At 55.6% G+C, this 12140-nt stretch overlaps 4 protein-coding genes across 4 annotated transcripts; 3 read left to right on the top strand and 1 right to left on the bottom strand.

Annotated features, from left to right (window-relative positions):
- Positions 1-459: 459 nt before the first annotated feature.
- On the top strand, positions 460-2275 carry CPAR01_02423 (alpha amylase; the record flags this gene model as incomplete). The annotated part of the gene is made up of 6 exons (XM_060486711.1): positions 460-611; positions 674-721; positions 780-1187; positions 1241-1622; positions 1685-2199; positions 2251-2275. 6 exons carry the CDS (start codon positions 460-462, stop codon positions 2273-2275), a joined length of 1530 nt encoding a protein of 509 aa, XP_060354039.1.
- Positions 2276-3966: 1691 nt separating this feature from the next.
- CPAR01_02422 (aldehyde dehydrogenase) lies at positions 3967-5961 on the top strand (the record flags this gene model as incomplete). Its single annotated transcript, XM_060486710.1, has 4 exons — positions 3967-4340; positions 4439-4638; positions 4688-4874; positions 4944-5961. 4 exons carry the CDS (start codon positions 3967-3969, stop codon positions 5959-5961), a joined length of 1779 nt encoding a protein of 592 aa, XP_060354038.1.
- Positions 5962-6053: 92 nt separating this feature from the next.
- On the bottom strand, positions 6054-8882 carry CPAR01_02421 (uncharacterized protein; the record flags this gene model as incomplete). Its single annotated transcript, XM_060486709.1, has 2 exons — positions 6054-8417; positions 8496-8882. The coding sequence occupies 2 exons, from the start codon at positions 8880-8882 to the stop codon at positions 6054-6056; spliced, it is 2751 nt and encodes a 916-aa protein (XP_060354037.1).
- Positions 8883-10225: 1343 nt separating this feature from the next.
- Positions 10226-11836, top strand: CPAR01_02420 (uncharacterized protein; the record flags this gene model as incomplete). Its single annotated transcript, XM_060486708.1, has 3 exons — positions 10226-10724; positions 10815-11120; positions 11187-11836. The coding sequence occupies 3 exons, from the start codon at positions 10226-10228 to the stop codon at positions 11834-11836; spliced, it is 1455 nt and encodes a 484-aa protein (XP_060354036.1).
- Positions 11837-12140: the final 304 nt, after the last annotated feature.

Raw genomic sequence — 12140 nt, 5'->3', positions numbered from 1 at the left:
GGTTAGGGGCCCTTTGTTGTCGCAGAAAGCGCATGTCGTTCTGCGTCTGGCCATGCGTTCAAGCTACTGTGTGGAATGTTGCGGTCCGACGATTTGATTTGCTCGCAGTCGCCGCGTCAACCTGCGTTTTATGTTGCATGAGGAGCAGCGTAGCAGCTACGATGCATCGTAAGATCTTGTTGGTGAACCAACCGATAGGAGAAGTCGGTGCGTACATTCTGTAGCTCGGCGGTCGGCAATTCAGAACGTATTACTACTTATATGGTATAGAGGTTACCTCTTCTTCTTCTACAGCCTGACGCCTTGTCCCGATCTCTTCTCTCTTCTCTTTTCTCAATCTTTCCTCTTCCCCAAATTCCTGGTCGCCAATTCACCCTTGTCCTACCCCTCCTCGACCCCTCCAAACCCCTTCATTCACTCCTCCGCCAGCCGTCAACCGCAACGGCACAATCGCCCATCATGGGAGACCAAGAACCGACCCCCGAGAACCACACGATGATGCAGGGCTTCGAGTGGTATGTGCCTGCGGATCAGAAGCACTGGGTCCGCCTCGAGAAGCATGTTCCCCAGCTCAAGCGATTCGGTGTGGATAACATCTGGATCCCGCCAGCGTAAGACGAAGCTCAATTGAATCGCGAAGATCAAGACCAGCCCAATTGACTCTCAAATCTAGGTGCAAGGGATCATCAAAGACTGGAAACGGCTACGACATCTACGATCTGTACGTATTGCGACTGATTTCCTCCCGAACCGGCGCATCTTGCTAATCATCCTAAAAGCTACGACTTGGGCGAGTTTGACCAGAAGGGATCCGTAGCAACAAAATGGGGCACAAAGGAGGAGCTTTTGAAGCTGGCGCACACCGCCAAGGACAATGGCGTCGGCATCTACTGGGACGCCGTCCTCAACCACAAGTTTGCGGCCGACCGCAAGGAGAAGTGTCTGGCTGCCGAGGTCGACCCCGACGACCGCACAAAGTTCGTCAGCGACAAATACGAGATCGACGCCTGGGTCGGCTACGACTTTCCCGGTCGCAAGGGCAAGTACAGCGAACAGAAGTACCACTGGTACCACTTCAGTGGTGTCGACTACAATGCCAGGAACGAGAAGACGGCAATCTACAAGATCTTGGGCGACAAGGGCGACCAGCAATGGGCGGAGAGCGTCGATGACGAGAAGGGAAACTAGTAAGATCAGGCATCCCGTTGGCTGGATCATAGACCATGCTAATGATGTGTAGCGACTTCCTGATGGGTTCTGATCTCGACTACGACCACCCCGAGGTTGTCAAGGATGTCCTCAACTGGGGCAAGTGGCTGGCCCAGGAGGTGCCGCTCCAGGGCATCCGTTTCGACGCCATCAAGCACTATAGTGAGGACTTTTTGCGTCAATTCATCACCGAGCTGGATAAGGAGTACGGCAAGGGCTGGTTCTTTGTCGGCGAGTTCTGGAAGGACAGTCTCGACGACATGTCCGAGTACCTGCAGCGCATGGGCAGGCAGTTCACCCTCTTCGATGCGCCTCTGGTGTACAACTTTAGCGAGATCAGCAAGGGCAACGGCGCCGACATGAGAAAGGTCTTTGACGGCACTCTGGTGCAGAAGGAGCCCATCAACGCAGTGGTACGCATCACCAGCATCCTCCCTTTACTCCTATCACATTGACCTAATCTAATGGCACGCAGACCTTGGTCATGAACCACGACACGCAACCCTACCAGGCCCTGGAGGCCCCGATCGAGGGCTGGTTCAAGCCCATCGCGTACGCCCTCATTCTCCTTCGCACCGACGGATACCCCTGCGTCTGGTACGGCGACATTTACGGCATCAAAGGCGAGCACCCCTTCCCGCCCTCGTGCGGCGGGGCCGTGCCCAAGATGACCCTGGCGAGAAAGCTCTACGCATATGGCAAGCAGGCCGACTACTTTGACTACGCGACGTGCCTGGGCTGGGTCAAGTACGGTACCTGGGACCGCCCCTACGGCTGCGCCGTGGTGGCTAGCAACGCCGGGCCGGGATCCAAGCGTATGCATGTTGGTGAGATGCACGCCGGCGAGGTCTGGACCGATGTTTTGGGCTGGAACGACAGGGAGGTTACCATTGGCGACGACGGCTTTGGCGAGTTCGTGTGCTCTGGTACCTCGGTGAGCATCTTTGTCAACAAGAATGCCGACGGCAGGGACAAGTTCAACGAAGAATTGTGAGTATTCATAACCCTATGCAAGAAAAGAATGTGGGCTAACCTTGACAGTGACTCCAACATTTACGAAGAATAGAGTAGATATCATGGAATCAGGCGGGCGGAAGAATTGGACTTTCTAGAATAGCTACCAAGTAGCCGTAGATTTTATGCTTCACAAGTATGTGCTTGATGGAAATACAATAAGTTTAATTACATGGTCGGAAGCAGGAACAATAGTCCTCTTCAGGTTTGCGCCTCCGGGCTCTTCAAGTGCTCTTGCGTTCATGACAGGTATGCCTGTCAACCCTTAAGTCTCTTCCGCGCCACAGCACTTGAGATACACACACCAACAGATCGTAGCCACAGATATCTCTGCAGACAATGCACATGCTCCCCATAGGTGACGGGATGGAGGCTCGCGAGAAGACTGCGGGGAAGCAGGCGGCCGAGAGGTGGGCCCGTAGCCCGGACCCGAAGACATCCCTACTCGTCTCCTCAATATCAGTACCTCATATCTAGTAAGTGCGGGGGCATAGTACGTCAGGCCGGCGGCGCAGGACGTCCAAGCATCACTCTGACCTCACTCGGTATGGGGTTTGTGTTTGTCATTGTGGTTTCTATTCTATCCGTGATTATTCTTCTGAGTCCTGACCGGGCCGGACGGAGCTAATCCCCTGGGTACGGCGGGGCGGGGCCGGCCCGGTTAGACGGGACCCACCCAATTCTCTAAGCACGCAAAGTTGAGCTTGTGCGTTTATAGTAAAAATTTGGCATCTTTTGCATGCGATTGTCGAGCGAGTTTCTGGGTGATTACATAACGGGTGTATTTCATGACAAAAAGATTGAAGGTTGTATCCTCGGGCGAATCACTAACAGATCATTAAAACTTGTTCTTCAGCTATGACCGCTGTTGCTGCTAACCTGTCGGCGAGAAGGCCAAAATCACTGTGAAGAGTCTTGAACATCGCACTTATCGGACAGAGGGAATTGGGCTCGTTGGTAAAAGCCGAAAGTCGCAACGTGCCCCCTGGACCCTGTGCCTCTTCAGCCTTATTCCAGTGTTGAGGATCCGTAGATTGAATCCCTTTTGTCCGGCACATGATGTCAAAGAAAGCTTAAAAGCCGGGGTATCTGAGGTTTCGGCGACAAGAGGTATGACTTAGATACAGGTCTTAATTGATATACTTGTGCATCCCCGAAAAGTCCACGACTCAATCCCCGCGTTGTGCGCCATTCAGTGGTTCTTTACTCCGTAGCACTCCACAGATGTCTTATCGCCGATGGGAAAACACGGCAGAGCGGTTCCGCACGTCAGGCATCCCCGCCGTGGGGGCTTCAATTTCATGCTCGATGCTCCAGCCTCTTCCTCCAAAGCTCCAAGTTCCAACACCATCCGAGATGCCAGGCTCCATCCGTGGATGCCCCCATTCCAAACATCCCCCCCCCCCCCCCCCCCCCCCCCCCCCCCCCCCCCCCCCCAACCCCGCGGCGCCACCCACACCGCGCCCCCCTCCCCGGCGCCCCTCCCCCCCCCCCCCTCCACCCCCCCCCCCCCCCCCCCCCCCCCCCCCCCCCCCTTGGGCCGAATGCAGTAAGTGAATGCGGAGTAGCTACACTGAGCTTCGATTGGACTGGAAGCTCGCTCCGATCTGCTGTGCTACGCTGGCTGCCCACATCCACACAATCCACCCATCAACGACCCCTCCAATTTGAAAGCTCCTATCGTCGGCCTTCCAATGGCCGCCGGCGCATTCGCACACCAGAAGCTGGAGGAAATAGAAAAAGATGCTCTCCTCTCCTCCCCTTCGCCTGGGCATCGCTCGCGATTCCTCTTCACTTGCCAAACCCCTTCTCTCAACTTGTTCATTTCCTTGTCGGTCTCGATTCTGTGATACCCCCCTGATCCGACAACGCCACCTCAACCTCGACCCTCACGCGAAAAGAACACGCCAGAGACACCCAGCGGCGCGTCGCTTCTTCTCATCGGCCCCTCACCATCGCCAATCAAACATTGTCAACAACATCGCCGCAATGTCCGATCTCTCTGTTGAGCTGACGGCCCCCAACGGCGTCAAGTACACCCAGCCCACCGGCCTTTTCATCAACAATGAGTTTGTCAAATCTGCCAAGGGCGAGCTCATTGACTCGATAGACCCTGCGTGAGTTGTTACTCAATCCCTCATCCCTCATTCTCCCTGTACATCACATGCGATTCCCTCCTGCTCTGGATGAAGACACTGACAACCTCACCTCCCAGCACCGAAGAAAAGATTGCATCCGTCCAGGCTGCTGAGGTCGAAGACATTGACAAGGCCGTCAAGGCCGCACACGCAGCGCTGAGACACGAGTCCTGGAAGGGCATCTCGGCCACGGATCGTGGCGCCCTCATGTACAAGCTCGCCGATCTGATTGAGCAGCACAAGGAGACTCTTGCTACCATCGATGCATGGGACAATGGTATGCTCGCAATCTTGACATTCTCGCTCCCGCTCTACCCCTAGGCCAGATGGAGAACTGACGCAACCTACAGGCAAGACGTACGCCGATGCCCTCGAGATTGACCTCTCCGAGTGCGTCACCGTCATCCGCTACTACGCCGGCTGGGCCGACAAGACCTACGGCCAGACCATCACCAGCATCCCCCAAAAGTTCGCCTACACCCTTCGTCAGCCCATTGGCGTCGTCGCCCAAGTGTAAGCCACCCCCCGCTTCAGACAGCCATGCCCATCCGCGGAAACAAACCAAGACTAATAACAGTCCAGCATCCCCTGGAACTACCCCCTCAGCATGGCCACCTGGAAACTCGGTCCAGCCCTCGCCTGCGGCAACACAGTCGTCCTCAAAGCCGCAGAGCAGACCCCGCTGAGCATCCTCTACCTCGGCACTCTCATCAAGGAAGCCGGCTTCCCCCCGGGCGTCGTCAACTTTGTGAACGGCCTCGGCCGCGTCGCCGGCGGCGCCCTCATCAGCCACCCTCTCGTCGATAAGGTCGCCTTCACAGGCAGCACAGCCACGGCTCGCGCCATCATGGGCGAGGCCGCCAAGACGCTCAAGAACATCACCCTCGAGACCGGCGGCAAGTCCCCGCTCCTCGTCTTTGGCGACGCCGACCTCGAGCAGGCTGTCAAGTGGTCCCACATGGGCATCATGTCCAACCAGGGCCAGATCTGCACCGCCACCTCCCGCATCCTCGTCCAGGAGGATATTTACGACGAGTTCATCCCCAAGTTCCTCGAGACCCTCGAGGCGACCAGCAAAGTCGGCAGCCAGTGGGACAAGGACACCTACCAGGGACCCCAGGTCTCCAAGGTCCAGTTCGAGCGCGTGCTCGAGTACATCGACATTGGCAAGAACGAGGGCGCCACCCTCGCCGCAGGCGGAGAACCCCTCAACATTGGCGGCAAGGGCAAGGGCTTCTTCGTCGCGCCCACCGTCTTCACAAACGTCACGACGTCGATGCGCGTATGGGGCGAGGAGATTTTCGGGCCCGTCGTGGTGATTGCGCGCTTCAAGACCGAGGAGGAGGCCATCGCGTTGGCGAATAACAGCCAGTACGGGCTCGGCGCCGCGGTTTTCACGCAGAATGTCGAGCGGGCGCACCGTGTTGCGTCCGAGATTGAGGCGGGCATGGTGTGGGTTAACAGTACCCAGGACAGCGACCCGCGCGTGCCGTTTGGAGGTGTCAAGCAGAGTGGTATTGGAAGGGAGTTGGGCGAGGCTGGGTTGGAGGCGTATAGTCAGATCAAGGCTGTCCACGTCAACATGGGCACGAGGCTGTGAAGTGTTTCGAGTAGGGTTTATTAGAAAGATGAAGATGACACAATCAACAACTTTATGATCATGCTCTTGTATTCATCGATGCCTCGCACATTCTATGGGTGCAGAACCAAATCATACCGACCTGGCAGCAGCGTCACCCTCTTCCCAGACGCACCCTTCACACCCACGCCCCCCTCCCTTCTAATCTCAATCGCGCTCTCATCCCTCGGTAATACCAAAGTCCCCCTCGTACTAGTCGGCACAACAACCCTCATCTTCACTTCCCCGCCCTCACGCTTGAACGTAACCTCAATCAACCCATACGGACACTCAAACGTCCCCTCCACAAAATCAAACTCGGCCCTCAACGGCGGCTTGACACTCCACGTCTTATATCCATCCTCCTCGACCCGCACCCCCAACACAGCCTCGTAAAACCACTCGTAAATCGTGCCCAGCATGTCGTGGCACTTACTCCGGCACGCATCCTGCCAAAACTCATTCAGAGTCGTCTCCCCGCGGCGGAGGAAGCGCATGTACGATGGGTGCTCTTCCTGCCGCGCCATCGCCATCACGATATCCGGGCGGTCGACGTCGGTAAAAGTGTTCCAGAGCCACTTGAGCCCGATCTCGCCAGCGCGGATCCGACAGTCTGCCACGTCGTCCAGGAAGGCTTCTTGGACGTCCGCTACGTGCTCTTCCGGGACGAGGCCGAATTGCAGCGCCATAGCCTGCGCGATCATCGTCCGGTCGTGGGTTCCGGGTTCGTCGAGGGAAGTGTAGAAGGCATAAGGGTGTTCCGTTTTGTCGGTGACGAGGAGGTGGCGGTTGTACGTCTCGTAGATGCGGTCAGCCCACGCGCGCCACTTTTTCTCGTCGTTCGCGCAGCCGAGTTCCTTGGCCATTGACTCGACGTTGCGGAGACACTTGTAGTAGATCGCCGTCTCGATGTTGGCCTGGTGATTCCCAAACGCGATGTCGCGGCCCCAATCGCCCAATCCGTGCTCGATCAAACCCCCCTGACGCTCCTTTGTCCGGAGATACTCCATATACCGCACACAAGGCTGATACAGCTTCGCAAACGTATGCGTCGAGCCGTAATACTTCTTCAGAATCTCTGGGATCAAGGCAACCGCCCCGCCCCAGGTGATCGTATCGTGCAGCGGACCACACATGTACCGAATCTCAGGCGCCATCGTCGGCACGAGCCCGTCGGACTCCTGCGCGTCTGCGATATCGTCCAGGATCTTGGAGTGCAGGGCCTCGATGTCGCGGATGTACTGCGTCGCCGGCGCGAGGAGGTGCGTGACTTCCAGCCAGCCGAACTTCTCGATTTGCGGGCAGTCGGTGTGGTAGCTGAACAAGTTGCTGACAAAGGACCAGTAGCACATGTCGATGAGGGCGTTCGCGTCCGACTTGTCTGTCTTGAGTGTTCCCAGCCTCCGGGAGGCGGAGGAGATGTGGCGGCCAACGACGGAGTGGATGACGGGGAGATCTTCACCTGTCTGTAAGGAGACGCCTTCGATCTGGATGTAGCGCGCGCTGGTGAAGCTAAAGTCTGGCTCCCAGGTCTCGATGTCGCCTGTCCCAGCGAGCGTGATCTTGGAAAAGACCTTTGTCTCAAAGTCTTTGAAAAGGGGATCCGGCATCAGTACACGGCCTGCCTCGTCGACGCTCTCGGAGAACTTGACGATGACTTGTGCTCCGGCTGGGCCGCTGACTTGGACGCGAATCATGGTGGAGATGTTTTGCCCTAGGTCAAACGTCACGACACCCCTCTCCAACGTCTTCTTCGAAACCGGCTCGACCGTCTCGTGAAGTATGACCGGCGGCTGGCTCTGGTACCTCAGTTTTCCCCTCGGCCCGGTCACAGGCGTCGAAGCAATCCACTCCCCGTCATCGAAGCCGGACGTATCCCACCCATTAGGATACGCCCGCAAATCCTTATCCTCGGACGCGTAGATATTCGCCAACGTGGTAGCGCTCTTCCTCGTCTTCCAATCCGGTCCCGAAATCACCGTCTCCCGACTCCCATCCTCATAGAACAAATGCAGCTCCGCAAAGAAGCATAACTCGTTACCGTACCGCACGTACGTGTTATCCTCATACATGGGCCAAAAGAAGCGATCATCACCGCCCTTATCACCGGCGTAGAACCCGTTGCCCACGTGCGCGCCGACGACGTTGTCTCCCTGCGTCAGCGCATCGCTGAGATCGTAGGCGACGAACTGTACCGTGCGGTGGTAATTTGTCCAGCCTGGGTCGAGGACATGCGTCGACGCGGGAGCGCCGTTGCAGGAGAGGTTAAAGTGGCCCAGACCGGAGGCGAAGGCGATGGCGCGGGAGGGCTTGCGGGGGAGGTGGAGGTGTTTGCGGAGGTAGAAGGGTTTGTCGCTGCTGTCGCCGATCCAGACTCCTTTCCAGCGGTTTGCTTCGTCTTCGAACCAGGTGCGGAAGATGAGGCTGGTATGGGGCATCTGTTTTCGTTCGTGTTAGAAGTCAGGAAGGTGCTGTTATCATGTTCTGGAACGATAACATGTGCTGGACGGACATACGTAGGTTTGGTTCATGCTGTACGGCGGCAAAAGTCTGCTTGATCTTGGATACGCCGTAAAGAACTCGTTGACGCCGCTTGACGAAGCCTGTCCGTCCTGGTCCCAGACGGTCACTTTCCAGAAGTGGAATGACGCGGACTTGAAGCCGCCATCCGGCTTGCAGAGAATGTTTCTCTGGGCATTGCTTTCGATTTTGCCCGAGTCCCAGACGACTTGAGAGCTTGAACCATCATCGAGTGCTGTTGCGTTTAGAGCAACGACGATATGGTAGGCACTTTGGGAAGCATGTTCGAGCTCAGAGTGAACCACCCAGTAGAACCGGATCTCATCAACGTCGATGCCCAGGGTTTCGTGAAAGGCATGAATGCCACAGCGCGTCACTTCCATTACGCTAGCGCGACGATTGTCAAGGGAGTAAGGCTCCAGGGTGACCTCGCAGCTTCCGTCGAAAAGAAAGTGAAAGCAGCCTTCTACAGATAGGTAACCTTGAGAAGTATTCGGTTACCAGCAAGGCTTTAGAGAAGCGAGCTTTACAGGTACATGCAACTTCAGTAATCTCTATTCTGTCTCGGGCATGTTCCGCATGCTGTGCCTCCCATTCCAAAAGGTTGTGGTCAGATAACTCGGGTTAGGTAAGTCAACAATGAACCGAAATGACCGAAGTTCGGTGCGTTGTTCTCTCGAAAAGAGTGGCAACTCTGGAGCTTTTGAAACAGAACTCCTCTTGGATCCGGTATAGTCTATAGAGCACCCGTTGGGCTGGTACCATGAACCTCGGATCTTTACGCCGAGTCTTTTTGGCCAAGGGATCAGGGCCATGTGCCGGTGGAGACCCGGCCTTCGGTACTTGGATAGTGAGTATTGGCACCGAGATGTCGCCGGGGTGGGGTAAAAGCATTGTCGCCGAATCACAAGTCCTGATACGTTTGTGTTGGTGTCGATCTGATGCCTTCTGGCTCGGAATTACCGACTGTGAAACGGCTTTTTAGACCGGGTTTCCCGAGTGAGCCACACATTTATTTGGGGTTAGTCCAGCAAAGGTCTCTACCCAGAGTGCTAGGCGTGTCGCCGTGTCGTTGTTGTCTGTATCCGTCTCCGACAGAAATTTCCATCGCCAGTGGTTCGTACTTTGAGCAACTTCACTGGCTTCAATGGTCGATCTAGAAACTTGACATGAGAATTCTCCATGAGGAACCCCCACCGTGCCGGCTCCGGACTAGGGTCGCCACTTACCGGGCCGCTTTGAGCCTCGAACATCAACGGCCTCATCAACTGCGGTACACGTATCCGTAGTAGCTGCCAGCGACCGTAGTGCACAACATGCCTAGTGGCTGCCCACAAGAATCCGTACTGAACACGCCACCGACCACACTCGGTGATGTCGGGTTAAAGATGTAGCTTTGTCTGGGGTTTGCTGGGTTCGTGCGGAGGCCCCAGATTCCAAAGACCGCACATTCAGGGGGGGATCGGCCAGGTTCAGTACCGTTCAGATGCTGCCAAGACCCACTGGATGACACCTCGATCTCGTCGATTGGATGAACAGGGACATTCGCCGGTGGGAGTTGAAAGCTGACAAGTCCGTTACTGGATGTTGGTCATGTTTGTTGACCTCCAGTTGTATTTTAACCTTAATACATCTCCCGGGTTTCTACCCCCAAGGACGACATCCGTTCTTGAGTCCTTGTTTGTCTCTCATTGACAGCTGTGACTGTTAACAACATACGGCAATCATGGGTCGCCTCACGACGGTGTTATCCGCCGTTTTCCTGGCCATCGGAGGTTTCCTCTTTGGCTATGACTCCGGTATCATCACCTCGACGATCGCTCTAGATTCGTTTGAAAAGTACTTCCGCCACCCATCAGATACTGTCGCCGGCGGCATCGTGTCAGCCTTCCAAGGCGGTGCCATTTTCGGCACCATCATCAACATGCTCTTCGCCAACAAGATCGGTCGGCGTAACACCATCTTTGTCGGATCCGTGATTTCGTGCCTCGGCTCGGCTCTGCAAGCTGGCGCCGTCAACATGGTCATGCTGATTATTGGCCGCTTCATCGGTGGTGCTGCCGTCGGCATGGTCACTTCGACAATTCCTATGTACGCCTCTGAGCTGTCGGAAGCCAAGTACCGTGGTATCTTGTCCGGTTTGCTGCAGTGGATGTTGAGTTGGGGATTCTTGATCGCCCAGTGGCTTGGATATGGATGCTCCTTTGTCATGAGCGACTTTTCTTGTAAGCCTTTTTTTTTCATTGTCCTCATATATGTGTACCCACTCAGAGTCAGTGTAACACGAATTGTTCTGCAAACTAACAACGGGATAGGGCGTTTCCCTCTCGCCTTCCAGGCTGTCCCCGGTGTCATCCTCGTCACCGGCATCTACTTCCTCCAAGAATCCCCTCGTTGGCTGATGGAGCGAGACCGACACGAAGATGCCCGCCGATCACTCGGTAAACTCCGAAGCGGCCTAGACGAGGAAACCATCGATCTCGAGTTCCGCGAGATTCGCGACGTCATCTTGGCTGACCGCGCCCTCGGCAACATTTCATGGAAGTCCATCATCACAAAGCCTTCGTGGCGCAAGCGTCTTTTGTTGGGCTGTGGTGTACAGGCCTTTGGACCTCTCTCAGGTAAGCCTGTCACTTATTCAAAGAAGAAGCAAGTCAAAGCATATTACTAACGCAGTATTCCAACAGGTATCAATGTGATCAACTACTATGGACCTCGCATCTACAAGATTCTCGGCATCGATACCCAAACCTCTCTAATGATTATCGGCATCAGTGGTGCTCTTTCGATCGTCTACTGCAGCATTGGGCTGTGGCTCCTCGACCGTGTCGGCAGAGTGAAGCCCCTGATCGTCTCTGCAGCCGGTCTCGCCGCCGCCCTCCTCGTCAACGCAGTGCAGGCCCAATATCTCAACGAGAATAACGCCAACCAGTTGCGCAGTATGGTAGCCATGAACTTCGTCTTCAGCATGTTCTACACCCCGCTGGGCATTATCAGTTGGGTGTACCCTGCCGAAATCTTCCCTGTCGAAGTCAGAGCGCTCGGAAACGCTATCACCACCTTCACCAACTGGACCGTCAATCTTATCTTTGCCCAGATCTCCCCGGAGGCCCTGACTAATATTGGCTTCCGCTACTTCTACGTCTTCTTCGTTTTTAACCTCATCGCCATGATTTGCTACATCTTCTTCTTCCCAGAGACCAAGGGCAGAACGCTTGAGCAGATGGATGAGCTCTTTGGGGACCAGCTGGTGCCTCATGCTATGCAGGATTCTGTTGGAGCTGCTGCTGCTGTCGCCAAGGACGAGAAGCTTGTAGAGCAGCTTGATCACGTCTAAGCATGCCATCGAAGACCGTGCAAGCTTTGCGGTATTGGTACTTTCAGGGTTGCAATTCCATTACATGGGTGCTAATGGGGGAGGGGTTGGCCCATGAGAATCATACAGACTGTCGGTTGCGTAGCTAGGGCATGAAGTTTCTCGTATTGATAAGGGAATTCTCAGTGGCACACACTGTTGACCGCATAGCTACATGGACACATTGCAGACTGTGTTCGCGTGACACAAGTAATTACCAAAGTGACAGAGTATGGCATCAAACCCAGACGGAAACATTCGCGTCCGTCTGGACCGAGTCATCCCA

This window comes from Colletotrichum paranaense, assembly GCF_030867605.1.
Source record: "Colletotrichum paranaense strain IMI 384185 chromosome Unknown Scaffold_2.1, whole genome shotgun sequence".
Lineage (NCBI taxonomy): Eukaryota > Fungi > Ascomycota > Sordariomycetes > Glomerellales > Glomerellaceae > Colletotrichum > Colletotrichum paranaense.
The sequence above is the reverse complement of the archived record's forward strand: the minus strand, read 5'-3'. Positions and strand labels throughout refer to the sequence as shown.